The sequence below is a fragment of the Euprymna scolopes genome, chromosome 14 (assembly GCF_053919585.1).
Source record: "Euprymna scolopes isolate OS-2025 chromosome 14, ASM5391958v1, whole genome shotgun sequence".
NCBI classification, from domain to species: Eukaryota; Metazoa; Mollusca; class Cephalopoda; order Sepiida; family Sepiolidae; genus Euprymna; species Euprymna scolopes.
In genome coordinates, this window is record NC_136495.1 from 2,970,001 (window position 1) to 2,987,930 (window position 17,930).

The following is a 17,930-nucleotide window of genomic DNA, read 5'->3' on the forward strand; positions in this document are numbered from 1 at the left end:
TTGTGTCATATTTTCATATCTATTTTCTGACGAACGTTATACTTTGTCACATGTTGTAATATATATCTATTGTTTAACCAACTTTATGATTTCTGGCATTTTTTTATACCTATCTTCTGATCGAGTTCATAATTTGTGGTATATGTATTCACTGATCAATTTTATAATTTGTGGAATATTTTGTTATCTATTTTCTTACCAACTTTATGTTTTCTGGCAATTTTTTTATTCTTCGACCAACTTTATAATATGTTGTATATTTGTATTTTTAATTTTCAGACCAACTTATAATATGTTGCATATTTTTGTTCAATAATTAACATTGTTATAAGTTAATTAGTTATTATCGATCTATCTGTCTATCTATCTATTTATCTATTTACTCAATGATATTATTAAAATAGTTTATATTGCGAGTTATTTATTGTTTATAGAATAAAGTGTAGCAATGGGTTTATCTAAGGATGTTTACATAAATTAGCTAGGTTAAATATTAACAAAATAACATTGAACAGGCGTACATGACGGAAAGTCACGTTAAGGGGACGTGTCTTTTAATTGGTTACGTTACTGGAACTGATGTCAAGAGGTTGAGAAATTTAGAATCGGGAATTGGAGTTTGGTCACGAAAGTGAACAGACGGGTGTTGGAGTCTAGACACGCAGGTGAATAGACGTACTCTAAGCCAGGAAGCGGGCTGTAAGAACAAGCATGTAAACACATAAGCAGACTCTTTGTGAAGGCTATTTGAGACAACTGAAATAAATTTATATTATAAAAATATAAAGTGATGTTCTGTGGTTTCACAGAAGAAAGAAGAACAGATGTCTCAATTGGATGGTTTTGGTCATTTCATGGTTCATCAAGGAGCTCAGCAGGAAGATAGAACTCATGAAGAAAGAACGTATGAAGCATATATTATTCTTCCTAAATAAGAACTGTAATATATACCCATATGATAATTCTCTGATACAATATGACTCAGTTTACACGTCGATATCATATCCTTTGGCTAAACATACAATTTGTACGTTTATATCGAACCCTGTTATAAGAACAGTATCGCCCACCTGACTATATAACATTTTATTTCTATTTTCCGACTAATTTTATAATTGTTTTCAAATTTTTATACCTATTTTCTGACCAATTTTATGATTTGTGGTATATTTTATATCTATTTTTCGCCTTTTATCATTTGTAGACTAGTTTTATATTCATTTTCTGATCAACTGTATTGTTTTGTGGCATATTTGTGTATCTATTTTATAATTTGTGGCATATTTTGAATTAATTTTATAATCTGTGGCATATTTTTATATCTACGGGTGAAACAATAAAATTGAAAATAGAAAAGACGACATGATTCCATTTCCGTTTGATGAAAACTGGATTTCTTTTTTTTTGTTGCAAACCATCTACTAGTTTTCCAGTTGTGTACAAATCCTAAGAGCTATAGGAGTCTTCTGTCATGTCTGAAAGTTTACACAATGTTTTACGAGCGAGATCGGAGATGCGCCACTGTACAAATCATGCTCTCTACTGATCCAAGTAGCGACAAGAAGACAATTGCCAGCACCCTCAAAATGCATGGTTGGATTGCCGCGAATAGGGAACAGCGACGTGGCCAGGATGATGGAAACAAAGTTTCCGGCCACGGTCATGGTCTTTGGTGTGATTTCAAAGGAGGATCATATAATGACATCTCAAATCTTCGAAGTCGGATTGAAAATCAACACCAAAGTGTACTCGGATATACTGAAGAGTGTGGTAATCCCCTGGTGTAGTAAAATGACCGCCAGCAGACCCCCAGTGTGGCAGCAGGATTCGGCGCCGGCCTACAAGATTAAAGAGATATAGTCTTGGATTAAGAAGGAGTGCTACGACTTTGTACCCTTCTTTAACTGGCTCCCCTCCTCCCTCGACATTACTCGCTGGACTATATCGTTTTGTCATACGCCGAGAACATCACCTACATGATCTCCCACGACACCAAAGCTAGCCTGATCGCCGCCATCCACCTTATATTCGCCAAACTTTTGGGGCGACACTTTTACCCTTTAACCCTGTATTATTCCACCGTCTTTATAATTAACCCTGTCGTCCAAACGAAATCTTGCCATGGCTTTGCCATCTGACACAACTTATGGAAATGTAAATTGAATTAATCGACCATCGCAAAAGATACAAAAATAAGCGTTGCAATTTTTTGCAGATAATACACTTGTAAAGATAGAGTAACTGTCTACAATGAATTTGTCATCCTCAAAACATTCTATTACAAAAAACATACGCAGATTGTAAATTATTTTTTAGAGCAAAATTTAAAAAAAAATTATTACCATACTTATTTAAACATACATCCTATTTTCTATTTCACATGATCAGTAACTCCTTAATAAAATGATAAACATCTTTCATCTTAAGAAATCATGCTTATGTAATCGTATAAAATAAAATCGTTTTTACCAAATGATATATAAAAAAACAGACAACAAAACTTATCACTTTTTCAGAAAAAATAAGAAATTATTTTACTTTATGCATTATTTTATGTAAAAATGTTTTTATTTCTTTTTTGCCAACATGACAAATTTCTTTAATAATATTAAAATTTTACTTACAATGTCAAAGATGAATGATAAAGTTACTATACAGCGAAGAAAAAAACATTAAACAAAATCAAATAAATATACATGATGGAAATTTTGAAAATGTGACACTCAGTCATAGAAAAAATTGCAATGTCATAATGTATCTATTCATTATATGGTGCATTTACGTCTACTTGTTTAAATACTAGCTGTCTCTCTCCGACGTCGCCCAAGAGTCTTTTTGTTTTAAATGTGTATTCACTAGGGAAGCCCACGTGTTTTCTGTTAATAATATGTTTTATAAGAAGAATATTTACATTTTAAAAGGATAATTCTTTTAATTAATACATTTATATAAAGGATAATTCTTTTCATTAATACATTTATAGATGTATATATATACATATATATATATATATATATATATATATATATATATATATATACTTCAGAATAGTTTTTATTTAACAATCAGTTGTTATGGAAGCGTGAAATTGTAAAGTTTACAAAATATTACTGGCAGTAATATTCTATAAGTTATCCCATCCAAACAAGAATTGCTCGATATCGATAATTTCATATCCTTTTCCTTCAAATCCTCCTGCTACAGGACTTCTGATGAATTTATTATTTTGACTTTGACTTTCCATGTCTCACTGACTTTAGCAAATAGGCTGCATACCTTTATAAGTATTTGCTAATATTTTCTATCCTCTGATGAGATGGTAGACATCGAAACCCTATAAGTTAAGGAGATTAATTTTCTAAAGCATTCTTTGTTTTGCTTAGAATAATAAAAAATCTTTGATATGAAACTCAACCACTTCATTTCATTTCAATGAGAGTTTTTTGAAATTCATTGAATCACAATTTAATATATATATATATATATATATATATATATATATATATATATATATGTATATACCCTCTTTGGGTAGACCACTGTCGTAAATAATCTCACCCGTTACTTAATTGGCTGAAAATGCGAAGCTAGTTGTTTGTTTGTTTACAAACAGGCGGTTTGAGCACTGTAAAAGTGGTGGTGGATATCCATTTTAATAGGCATTCCAACGAGTTATTTACACGACGGCTCTAGGTTCAATCCTTGGCTTGGCAGAGATGCTAGTCTAGCGGTACTGATGAGTTGTAATACAACGAAACAGGACTGTATGTCGATGACTACATTTATATATATATATATATATATATATATATATATATATAGTATATCACAAAAATGAGTACTCTCCTCACATTTCTTCAAATATTTCAGTATATCTTTTCGTTGGATAGCATTGAAATATGATTTTTGCCACAATGAAAAGTAGTCTGTCTGCAGCATATATAACACAGTTAATATATTTTTCCCTCAAAATAACTTAACATATAGCCATTAAAATCTAAGTCCCTGGCAATAAAAGTGAGTACACCCATTACGAAAAGTTGTCAATATTAACATACAACATGTCAACTCTCAATATTTTGTGTGGCCACCATCCTTATCCAAAGCTGCATTTACTCTCCTGGGTATAGAGTTGACCAGAGCTTCACATGTAGCCACTGGAATACTCTTCCACTCTTCAATTACGACATAGCGGAGCTGGCGAATATTTGAGACTTTACGCATGTCCACCTTCTGCTTAAGAATGCCCTAAAGATATTTTCTGGAGACATGCTTGGCCAGTCCATCACCGTAACCCTAAGCCTCTTCAGTAAAGCAGTGGTTGTCTTGGATGTGTGTTTTGGGTCATTTCCATGCTGGAACACTGGTCAGCGATCCAGTTTCTGGAAGGAGGGATCATGCTCTGTTGCAGTATTTTACAGTACATGTTGGAGTTCATGTTTCCTTCAATAAAATGTAACTCTGCAATACCTGCAGCACTCATGCAGTCCCAGACCATGACATTCCCATCGCCATGCCTGAGTGTCGGCATGACACACTGCAGCGACCAAGTGAAGAGTACAAAGTGTGTCATGTCTATGAACCAAGAAGAGAAAAAGGATTGTGAGTAGCATCTTCTGTCACACTTATCTTTTCTATATAGAAAGTGACGGTTGCGCTTCTAAATATATGAGCACTGCCTATTTTTGTAAAATAAATATTACATTAATGTATATTTACTTTGTGTTTATGTACTAGTAATAAGCGGAAACGCATTGATATATTTCGTTGTACCTATTTACTATGCCTCCCCACGGGACAGAGTTAGACACCAGGGTCGTTTTTTGACGTGGAGAACAGGTACAAAAATAAAAATTGTCTCAGTCGTGAAGGATTTCTCTCCACCGAAAGAGAACAAGAAATAGAAGTGCAGCATCTGAAGAACAGATGGTATTTATTTGCTCCCCCACCAAGCAAATTAGGCACAAGGCCAATTTTTAATGTGAGGAGTGAAGGGAGGGGGAAGGGAAAAGGGAACCAGCTCCCTAGAGGTGGGAAATGGGAGCTGGTTAAAGGTCAGGCATGTGGGGTTGCCCCCACATCTGGTCTTTGCTAGTCATAGCTAGTCATAGCTTGCAGTATCTGCCGGAACAGATGGTATTTATTTGCTCCCCCACCGAGCAAATTAGGCACAAGGCCAATTTTTAATGTGAGGAGTGAAGGGAGGGGGAAGGGAAAAAGGGGACCAGCTCCCGAGAGGAGGGAAATGGGAGCTGGTTAAAGGTCAGGCATGTAGGGTTGCCCCCACATCTGCTCTTTGCTAGTCATAGCTAGTCCTACCTAGTCATAGCTTGCAGTATCTGTCGGAACAGATGGTATTTATTTGCTCCCCCACCGAGCAAATAAAGCAAAAGGCCAGTTTTTAATGTGAGGAGTGAAGGGAGGGGGAAGGGAAAAAAGGGACCAGCTCCCGAGAGGTGGGAAATGGGAGCTGGTTAAAGGTCAGGCATGTGGGGTTGCCCCCACATCTGGTCTTCGCTAGTCATAGCTAGTCATAGCTAGTCATAGCCTGCAGCATCTGTCGGAACAGATGGTATTTATTTGCTCCCCCACCAAGCAAATTAGGCACAAGGCCAATTTTTAATGTGAGGAGTGAAGGGAGGGGGAAGGGGAAAAGGGGACCAGCTCCCGAGAGGTGGGAAATGGGAGCTGGTTAAAGGTCAGGCATGTGGGGTTGCCCCCACATCTGCTCTTTGCTAGTCATAGCTAGTCATAGCTATTCATAGCTTGCAGTATCTGCTGGAACAGATGGTATTTATTTGCTCCCCCACCGAGCAAATTAGGCACAAGGCCGATTTTTAATGTGAGGAGTGAAGGGAGGGGGAAGGGAAAAAGGGGACCAGCTCCCGAGAGATGGGAAATGGGAGCTGGTTAAAGGTCAGGCATGTGGGGTTGCCCCCACATCTGGTCTTTGCTAGTCATAGCTAGTCATAGCTATTCATAGCTTTCAGTATCTGCTGGAACAGATGGTATTTATTTGCTCCCCCACCGACCAAATTAGGCACAAGGCCGATTTTTAATGTGAGGAGTGAAGGGAGGGGGAAGGGAAAAAGGGGACCAGCTCCCGAGAGGTGGGAAATGGGAGCTGGTTAAAGGTCAGGCATGTGGGGTTGCCCCCACATCTGGTCTTTGCTAGTCATAGCTAGTCATAGCTTGCAATATCTGCTGGAACAGATACTATACTTTGATCTTGACCAAAAGGCCAAGTCTGATATATTGATATATTTCGTTGTAACGAATGCGTTAATGAACGAAACGTCGACAAACAAAAATAATACCTATGCAAGTAGTATATATTATTTATGCCAATTTTCAAAAAAATTGCATTAACGTATAAAATACCTTTTTAAGAATTGGATGTTTTCTTCTCTTCGTTGGATTCCTGTTTTCATCATAATAGCTTGAAAAACCCTTCGGTCAAGTACCCAAATCCGGACATCGGAGACAGCTGGTTGAAAGAAATAAAAAGAACAACAGAAATGAAAATATATTTAAATAAAACGAAAGTCCATCCTAGTCGAGTATCTTTTTTTATTAAAATATGCAAGTCTCTTACTAACAAAGATTTGGTATATGTCTCTCCGAAGCCGGTAATTATGTTGCAATTACTTCTATTTACAATGTAATTACTATTTATTCTATTTATAATAGATATTTATAATAATCTTATATGATAGTAATAGTCATGTTTTTACTTTTATTTATAAATATTTAGATATTTATTTGTTTATATTTATTATATATGCTTATATAACATATTTCTTATACTAATATAATAATATAGGCACCGCCAAAAATGGCCGCAAAATCAAGTTGTTGTTGTTTTTTAAAACTAAATTACATTTATTAAAATCCATTATTTCTGAGTAACTTTTTTTTTCCAGAAAGATAAAACCCTGAATTTTATCATATAGAAAACAGAATAATGTAAAACTTTTTCTACTATTTTTAATTCAATTTTAAATGTTAAATTTTCCCAAAAAGTTAACAATTGACATTTTTTGTCTTGCACAAAAAACGTACTTAAATATTTAAAAAAAAAAGGTTTTTGAAATAATTAATTAATTTATTTATTGTCTAACTAAGATTTAGGATGATTTTCTAAGAGAATATGCAAAAATATTATAATATAAGTACCTGAATTTCAAATAATTCCACTTATTCATGTAGGTAACCAGATATCTCGCGTCGATCTAAAGTTTATATCGACTCTGTTTACGTTTTGCGTTTGATAAGAAGAAAACTATGGAAGACCTAACAGGCCAAAAAAACTTATTTTTCAGTGACGAAAATTTCAATGTATTATTAAGCTGAGGCTGGCCAGTACCAGATGGGTGACCATTTGTATGCGTTTGGTTTTTAATGTGTATGTGTGTGGGGGCCAGGCTCCCCAAAATGGGGGGGGGCAATTTAAAGCAGAATAAAAAAAAATTATTTCAGCGCGTTTGGTCCACCGTAGTCGAAAGGCGGCAAACGTTTTCAAACGGGATCGAAAAAAATGATGCTTTTTTTAACACAAAGGGCACAATATTTATCGAATTTTTTTTTTTGGTATCGATTATTCAAAGCATGCCCTGTTTAATAATGATCATGCATTATTCGGCTCGCTAAAAAAAAATTGTTAATTTATTTATCAAAAATTTTAAAATAGCTTTTTTCGTATAAATATTAAAAAAATTTTTTTTTTGTTTTGCTTAACTTAAATTAATTATTTTACTTAACATATTCACCGAATTTCACACTTCAAAACTCAAAAGCGGGATAATTAAACACAATCGAAGTTCTGATATTCAGACGTCAAAATAAGGTATGCAAACAATTTTTTTTTTTTTTTGAATCTATAATTCTGTCCCTTACAACAACACAATATGTTGATTTCAGTTTCAGATGATTATTTTAAGCATATTTGTTCCCACTTCAAAACAAGAGGGGGGTTTGTAAGCAAAAAAAATATATATATAAATATCGTTTATGAAAAATAAGTACACTGTTATAAAGTTCATTCTTCTCCTAATAATCGCTGAAAATTTCGTATTGATCGGATAATTACCTGATTTTTGGTAGATTTTTAAAAAGACGGTCCGTCAAAAAGTACTGACCTGCCCCCCCCCCCAGTTTTGGCGGTGCCTATAATAATATAATCATTAGTATTATTTTTCTGAAGCTGTTCTATATCTTAACTTCACATAATAATGGCGATACTATTACTTCTAATAAAAATGTGGATGGTATGACTTCTAGATACATTGGAGATACTAGTACTTCTATTTGGTATCTTTCTCACTGAAAACGATATTATACAACTATTACCTTTAATGTTAATTAAGTAGTATCTACTCTTTTGTCAACAGGCGACCAACTCAGATTACTTACTTCCAAGTGATATAAAAGTATATGATTTTTTCAGAGCGTGTAATATGATTTATATTTTTATAAAAATATTTTGAAGAAATGAAACACTAACAAGTATACGCATGGGTCGGCAATGTTGGATTACTAGTGTCTACAAACAAATATGTATTGACGGAATCTTTTATTAAATAAAACAGCAAGTATATTAACAGTTCTTGAATTTGCAAAACTGTGAAGCTCGATAAAATAAAATGTTAATGCGTTCGGAAAAAAGTTATTTATTATATATGTTGGTTGTTTTCGATGGGTAGACTATTAACTACATTAGATGAATATTTACTTTGCTTTAATGTTATTTGTATTAGTCAGAGATACCCCCTTGGAAATCAGTGGTTTTATTGATATCGGGCTGAGGTGCGTGCATCGTTCTGTCTCTAACACAGGATTCGTCACTGATTTACATTTTTTATACTAAGGGGTGTGTTTAATCATAATCGCGTGAGTCGCATTTACTGGAGAATGCCGATGAGGCTGCTCAGGCAGCTTTGTAGGTCAAAGTGCACTACAAAGGGCGCTTACTTTATAAAATACAAACTGCCCTTGTATTAAAGTCTTGCAGAGAAGGTATTTAATTATAGTGTATGAATATCGAACGAACTTATGATCATTAACGTGAAAATATGACACACGGGAAACATATTTTTTGTTGTTGTATAAAATTCAATAAAAAAGAACAATTAAATAAATGGTTTTAATTATTTAGTAATTACTATTTTAGGAATTTCATTTTTATAAATGTTTAACTTTTAAGTGTAGTTTACGTATACGGGAATATAAGTTGGAATAGATACATTGAGGACATTACCAAGGCTGCTGCAGAGAAAGTGGGGGTTGTCTCACCTGTGCTAGAAAGTTACTTACGCCGAGAGTATCCTGTACCTCTACAAGGCCATGTATAGAGCATTGTTGCCACATTTTGACTGGTGCATCTGCTACTTGTATCTCACTATTAGACAGGGCTCAAAAGAGAGTCACCGACCTATTAGGTCCTGCACTGCCAGCTAGACTCCTACCGCTGTCCCATCGACGAATATTGTATCCATTTACAGGTATTTTAATGGTAGGGGCTTCAACAAACTATACGCCCTTGTGCTCCCTCGACGTAAATACCCCCGACAAGCAGCAAAATCCCATCCCTTCACAGTAAAAATCACCAGATGCAAGAAAGCCTTCTATTCAAATAGTTTCTTTCCAAAAATGCTAGACTTTGGAATTGTATTCCGGATTCCTTCTCCCCTGGGTGAACTGATATGCAGAAGTTCAAATGTAATCTAAACCAGCATCTTGTTGCTCAGCTTCTTAGTTAGTACCCCTGCAAATTATGTCACAGATAGTAGCCGCCTTCATCAAAGTGACAATGTGTCTTGTTTGGAGTGAAAATGTAATAAAACAAATAAACAGCTGATGCGTTTATAAAGGGATGCATTTCTGCCTTCTGTGAATAACTTAAACTTAACAAATATTTTACATTCTTAATTTTCATCTTTACATTTAAAGAATAAACATTTCTTTTTTCTAATATTTTTTCTGTCGATGTTTTACGTAGCCAGATTTATTAATAGTAAATTCTAAATAAAACTACACTTTGTTTTTGATAAACACATCGATAGTTAACATAATAGCGTAAAAATGGAAGAATAAACTTAAAAAAATATTTTGTTTGAAATTCAATAATTTTTTTTAGCTTCGTAATACGTAATAATTAACAGATTTAAATTATGAAATATGTTCATGTAATGTCAGATTCAGTTTAATTAAACGTACGATTGGGGATTAACTATTTTATTTTACGAGTGTGATGGATCTAAGCCCTGTTTTCGATACAGAATACGAATGTACACACGTATAATGATCCAGTCTTTAAACAACGGTTTCTGGATTTTAATTTCTTTGAATATTATAATTTCTTAATGTTAAATGTGCTAATACAATTAGAAATTTATGGCTGCTTAGGCTCTTTCTGAAATAAACAAACAAAAGATTCACTTAAATATTCACAGTCAGTATAAAATTATCACACGTTTTTTCACTAGTCGTATGAGACTCCATCGTCAAATATCTGTAAATGTACAGAAAAAGGCGTTGCATTTGAAAGAACATTATCAATATGCAATAAGTGATACTAGAGAAACATCATGCCTTATTATTAGAAACAAGGCGAAGCCACAGCTTTACATTTAACACTAATACTAACTATGATTAGTGCAATAAATAAAAGAAGAAAATTGAGGAGTATGATATGAAAAACATATGCATTGTCAGCAATTGACTGAACATTTTTTATCTCAATTTTACTGGAAATAAAAATCCAATACTTTAACAAATCTACTGGAACATTAAATGACTGGAAATAACAATTGATTGTCCACCTGCTAAATTGCAGAACGGACAACATTTGTGGATATTTAATAAGATTTAACGTGAAAAAACACAACTGAAAACGATTATCTCTCCTCTGATCTCAAGCAGGTGGTACAGTGGGAGAAGAGGTGGCTGGTTACTTTTAATGCATCTAAAACCAAGCTCCTATCTTTACATCATCAACGCTCTGATCCACATCTGGCATCAATTGAAATGAATGGCTCTCATCTAGGGGAAGCCCCATGTTTTGATAAGCTTCTGGGCTTGACCTTTAATCCTGACCTGAAATGGAACACGCACCTCAAGTCTGTTGCCAAGGCGCTGGACAAATGCTAGGATCCTTCTACCGCTCCAGAAGATATCTCACTGATGATGCAATTCTCTATCTATATAAAAGCCAAGTACGCCCAAAGATGAAGTACTACTGCCATATCTGGACAGGAGCTGCTAAAAACAGCCTATCCTGCCTTGACAGAGTACAAAATAGGCTTCGTGGCCTTATGGGTGATGCCCTTTTCACTTCCGTGCAACGTCTCTGCAACGTCTCTTCCACAAGAGAGACGTTGCGAGCCTGTCTTTGTTTTATCGTTACTTCCATGGCAAGTACTCGGCTGAGCTCCAATCCCTGATCCCCCCTCGTCAATCTTTCACGAAAAACACCCGTCCAGCTGAAACCACTGCTAAAACTTTTCTCCACTCTTTATCTGTGCCAAAACCAAAAAGTAGATTCCATGAACAAGGCTTCTTTCTTAGAAGTGCACGCCTATGAAACAACATAAACAAATTTCTGATGAACCGACCCTTAAGTAAGGCACTTTATCAAATCTCAACACTAACGTACTGTACACGCAATAACCCTTAGCTCCGAGTGGCTTCCGGGCCTTGATAAGTGGTGACCAATTTGTAAAAAAAACAAAAACAAAAACAAAAACAAAAAAAAAGCGTCAACTGATTTACGCTGCTGATTGAAAAGAGGAGAAAGTAATATAAATGTTGCTTATTCCCGCTCAGGCTCCATGAACTATGATCTGCACAGTCACAACTGATGAATTTTGTGATAACTCTTTGTGCGTTAGAAATACTAATAACAGAGTGAAATCATTGGTAATGACTAATGAGTTCTTTTCGTATGCCATAAGGAAAAATACATTAAAGCAAAAATTCTTCTTCTTACCTCGAATCGAAGCTGTTCGAGTGCAGTTATAGAGAATTGCAAGTTCACCAAAAGCTCGTCCGGGTCCCATCTTACCAAGAACTTGTTTTCCTTTAACAACATCAAATTCACCTTCTGTATAAAAGAAAAAATGATTCAATTAAAATGATTGGGTTCAACAAAATTTTTATTTTTATTATTATTTTGCATATGTGTTAGACTATTCTGTTTCCTTGTTTGCCAGCAAAAAAACAAAAATGATTCAATAAAAATGTTTGGGTTCAACAAAATTTTGATTTTTATTATTATGCATTTGTGTTAGAATCTTTTGTTTCCTTGCATGTCGACAAAATGATCGATTCAATTGTATTAACTTTGTCATCTGTTAAACTACTACTACTACTACTACTACTACTACTACTACTACAACTACTACTACCTCCAAAACTGTAAAACATTTGCATTAGATTTGGCATGAATCACCATATACATTGTTTTAGCGCCTCTAAAAGTATTAAAGACGATATACACTAAACTGAAAATTAAGATTTGATAGAATGTTTGAATCAAACTCAACTTATTACTACCGCTACTACTACTACTACTACTACTACTACTACTACTACTACTACTACTACTACTAATAATAATAATAATAATAATAATAACAATAATAATAATAATAACAATAACAATAATAATAATAATAATAATAATAATAATAACTAAAATGTAATAGTTTCGATCGCATATTTTTGTTAACTTAGGAATATGGTATTATTGGCAAAACTCGAATACGAATATATAGTTTGCTCATTCACACATCCTACGAAGCGAAACAAGTCCCATCTGTTCACAGAGGAGTTGACTGCAGACTTCATGGCGGATAGTAGGAAAGTTCACAGGTTATTATGTTCCGACTTTTTTTGACAGTTTTCTTTTCTTGTTTTTGTCTTCTGTTGTTTTTGAAGATTTTTATCTTTTCATATATTGTTCTTCTTCATCTCTACTTGTTGGCTGTATTTACTTTCCAGTTGTTTGTGTCATATTTGGCCATAGTAAGCGTTGATTTGAGCTGATCTCTAGGTGCCCTGCGGAGTTTGGTCCAATAGCAAGTTCTGAGTAAAGAACTTGGTTGGGTAGACGGTTGTCAGGGGTTCGGGCAAAGTATCCAACTTAGTGTAGAGATGTCCGACCAAGCATAGAGGTGTCTTGTTATTGTGGCTTGTATGCTTTCCATATCTGAGCGGAGTAGACCATCGGGGTTTGTGATTTAATCTTGTCACTTTTAACGCAAGATATCGCGAAGTTTTGTTTAGTGGAAATGCAACTGCTTCAAGATACCTTCCTCAACATATTATGACATACGAATATACTATCTTGCATATGTAAAAACGGAAATAATATCTGGTGGGATGATATTATGATAGTAGAATCAACACCAACTACTCGCCACAAACGAGGAAAATAATGCACGTGAAAATGACAAAAGAACAGATACTACACTTTATAAAAAGGGAGGATGCAATGTTTAGTATCATGATTGCAGAACATATTACAGAACATGATTACAAAACATTACTTCCTCTCATAGAATTGATCAATTAAAGATAATACAGTAATCTGAAATAATAAACTGAGAATTAATAGAATAATGGTATAATTTCGGCTTCGTATTAAATTAATGGTATTCAATAAATTGTATGCAATAAATTGTATTTAATAAATTGTATTTTATAAAATATATTACATAAATAAATATATGTAATATATAACATATATAAAATAATTATTTCCTTCTTAGATAAGAGAAAAATCCAGGTTGTCCTTGACGGTCGTACATCTAAACAATATGGTATAAATGCGGAAGTGCCTCAGGGGATTATCCTTGTACTCCTGTTATTCCTAATATTCATAAATGACCTCCCCGACAAAATTGTCTGTGAGATGGGTATATATTCTGACGACACCACGCTCTATAACAGACACAACAGGAAAACAAATGAACACATATCTAAAGAAATGGCAGAAACATTAGAGGATGACCTCCGGTCTGTAGTGGAATAAGGACAAAAATGGATGGTCACATTCAATGCTTCCAAGACTAAACTTGTTTCCTTCAATAATTACAAGAAACCTTCTTTACCACCAATAGCCATGGCCAATGACTCTTTATCTGAAAGTACATCTTTTAAACTCCTTGGCCTAACGTTCACAGGAAACATGAGTTGTAACAATTACATTGAGAGTATTGCCAGGACCGCTGTGAAGAAGGCAGGTTCTCTCTATCGTGCTAGAAAGCTATTAACGCCTGAAAGTATCCTATACCTCTATAAGGCCACCATTCGCCCATGTATGGAGTATTGTTGTCATATTTGGGCTGGTACATCTGCCACTAGTCTCTCACTCCTAGACAAGGTTCAAAAGAGATTCGCCAATCTGATAGGTCCTGAACTGTCATCTAAACTTCAGCCTCTGTCTTATCGAGGAAATGTTGCATCTCTCTGCCTGTTCTACAAGTACTTTAACGGCGTATGCTCTAACGAACTGCCAGCACGTGTGCCCCCTAGACGTAAATAACCCCGACAAACCCGACAAGTAGCTAAATCCTACCCTTCACAGTAGAGATCCCTAGATGTAAGAGATCATTCTACTCCAGTAGTTTCTACCCCAGAACAGCTCGACTTTGGAATTCCTTTGCGGGCCCCTGCTTCCCCAACTGTACTGACATGCAGAAGTTCAAGCTTAACGTGAACGGACATCTTGCTGCCCAACTCACTACCCAGTACCTTATGTGCCTGGTAGTAGCCCCCTACAACAAAGTGGCAATGTGCTTTGTTTGGGGGTGAAAATGTAATAAAAAAATATTAATTGAATTTTATTCATGAAATTGTATTTAATAAATTGTATTTAATGAATTGCTTAAAGTTTTACGTTTCAGCATCAGAAAATAAAACAATGAGCTTACTTGCCGTTAAAATAACAAAGTTTGATTTGATTACTTTGTTTTACGGCATATCAACTTGTTTTAGGTCATTTAGGTCTGAATCCAGTAATTTTGGAAAAAAGTTTATATGCTTCAAATTGTTTATATCTTCAAATATTTATTCGTTCACTTTTGTTTGGTTGCTTTGTTTTACGTTATTTAAACCCAGTTTCAGATGATTTAATGCCGAATTCAGTAATTTTTGGAAAAAACATTTTATATTTTAAGTTGTAAAAATATATTCATTGCGTTTGGCCACGTTGCTATGTAAAGAGAAAAAAGAAAAAAAAAGGAGGACGGTGAGATGGTTATTTTGGGTTTTGAAGAACATAATAAAGTTTTGCAAAAGGGAACAGAAAAACACAAAATAAATCATTTTTGGTGCCTTTTATCTCATGAAGCCGACATCTTCGGACAGGCTAATCTTGTAGCAGGAATATTTCAGTCAAGCAAACACTTACCAAAGGGAACCTACTAAAACTATATACAAAACAACGATTGCTATGTTCGTTTAACTCTACATAAATATGAACGGAACAACAACAGGTAAAGCTAGATATACAAAGAGCATAAAATCCAGTAAATGTTGAGAGCGACGTGGCCATTCGGGATTGTCTGTTGCCATGGTTTAATAAATGGGCGAGGAATTGATGCTATAATTTGATTTCTTAGCCAATACAGAAGAACAAAGTAATCCTAAGTTTAAATTGTCGTCGTAGTCCGTTTTATTCATCGTCAGTTACCAATCAACAGTGGAGATTATGATGGCTGCCAACACAGGCATGTGCAATCCTTGAGAAAGGCAGACAACTGAAATAGCCACGAACGTGTCTATGTAACACACCAAAGAAATTCTAATGTTATCAAAATATTTCTCTTCGCCTACGCCACTTTTATTTATAAATGATTGTTTTATTATTTGTATTGAGCAATCCTGAAAAAACAACAACATATTTTATAAAATGTAATAGCAAATAGTTTCATGTCCTCTTTATTGATTAAAGTGAATTGTTTATCTTTCTATACCTACATACATAAAACAGTAGATGTATGTGTGTGTTTGTCTGAGTGTAAATATTTAACCGATTAACTTTTACACTACTAATCACATACATCTGCTATTAACAAGGAACAGTAATCATACCATCAGTGTGATTTATAAAGTGTAAAATCTTTGTTTGGATGGATAAATATTCGTGCAAACATATATCGGCAAATTGAAATGCAAACTCTTCATTTCAACTTTCCGACACATCATTAATTCTTTTTGCGCATACGCATATTCAATTATTTTTTTAAGTCAGTTAATATTACACTTTTTCTACCTGTCTCTCGATAGCCATATTGACTCGAGCGCTAAACGTTTAGGTTTCAATACTAGCTGATGGGACACAAGTCATTTTTTTGACTTTTGAAATCACTACTATATATTAGGTACAATATTATATTAATAGAGAATTGGCTCTGTAATAATAAATACAGAATCTTTATAAATTAAAATATATTTAAGTATATTTTACGACCTGGCAATGGCGGCTATCCCCCAGCGTTAGCATATCTATCTATCTATCTATCTATCTATATATATATATATATATATATATATATATATATATATTTATAAGCGAAACTCTATGTATATATGTTTGTGTGTCTGCTAAAAACTTTTGACCTACGGAACAAAAATTCACAAACTTGGTATCATATTAAAGCCCCACCCTCCGGACGAAAAATATCGAAAACTTAGCCCAAAAGGACCATCAGAAGTGCGTCAACTCATCGATTTTCTGCAGGGAAGGGTCATTTTAATGTTAAACATTACATATTTTTAAATCGATTTATAACTGCCACAAAAATACGGGCACCAACTCTTCTACATAAAGTATACACGGGGCCCTTTATTTTGGGTCAACTTGTATTTAAAACCCGCTGATCTTGTCAGCCAGCTCTAATGGCAGTCTGAATTAACAAAAAACATGTCATCGGTAAAAAAAATTAACCCTTACACAAGCTAAACTATGAACTTCTACGCTATCAAAGTGATTAGCACATACAAAATAGTTAGATACGATAGTTAAACGAAAAATAACACGCCAAAAATGTGAAATAAAAAATACGCTTACAAAAAATATTAACGATCGAAGTTTTTACAAAAGTTTTACAGCCAGACGCCATTTTCCAGTCTTTAGAGTAAGGAAGACGAAGTGAGAGAGAGAGAGAGACACACACACACATACACAAACGCAAACAGAGAGAGAGAGACAGATAGAGAGAGATGTCTAGACGGGAAACGAAATACTGCTATGTCACCTCGTAACGCTCCCGCGATGACATCATTTATTGGCTATCTGTCAATCAAACCCCTTTCACTCGCTTTATAACTCTTATTTTAACATTATAATCAATTCCTCTTACTCTTGGCCAACACAGTTAAGTGGTTGGAGTTAGTTTCACCTCCGCGTCAAGGTTCAATCCAGCCTCACGACTAAAATTATTTTTTTTCTTTTACATCTTTAGACACGCGGGCAACGTTTCTATTTTTTTCTTTAGTTTACTTCACCCCCCCTATACACAGCAGTTTTTTTCGCTGTTTTTGTTTTGTTTTGGTTTTTCCGATTTTTTTAACATCCTTTCAGGGTTATTACTTATCCCCTCATACACACACCTACAAACACCCGGGCAACGCACGGTCCCCCCCGCTAGTAAGAAAGAAAGCACACACACATATCTATAATATAAAGCTGAACGTCTGTGTGTGTGTGCCTGGTAATGAATAGGCTCCTATATGGCTGACTATTTAAAAAAAAAAAACTGATTCCATATAATGATATAAGATGTATCGAGGATCAGGAATGCTTATGTTTGATCTGGCAGAACGGTGGTTCATAAAAATTGTAGGGTCTGCGTTCGCACCTGGCCCCCAAAGTATGGAAATAAAAAATGAAAAAAAAATGTTTACAAGGGGTTTTGATGTAGATG

General features: G+C 34.6%; 1 protein-coding gene across 1 annotated transcript in view; it reads right to left on the reverse strand.

The window, feature by feature from the left end:
• Window positions 1–17,930, reverse strand: part of LOC145292845 (cGMP-dependent protein kinase 1-like) — a 736,944-nt gene that overhangs the window by 221,905 nt on the left and 497,109 nt on the right. The window contains exons 3-4 of the mRNA XM_080138892.1: window positions 11,987–12,100; window positions 6,382–6,487 (exon numbers count right to left, since the gene is read on the reverse strand). Of these exons, the coding sequence (XP_079995018.1) occupies window positions 6,382–6,487; window positions 11,987–12,100 (220 nt within the window). The remainder of the gene's footprint in view (window positions 1–6,381; window positions 6,488–11,986; window positions 12,101–17,930) is intronic.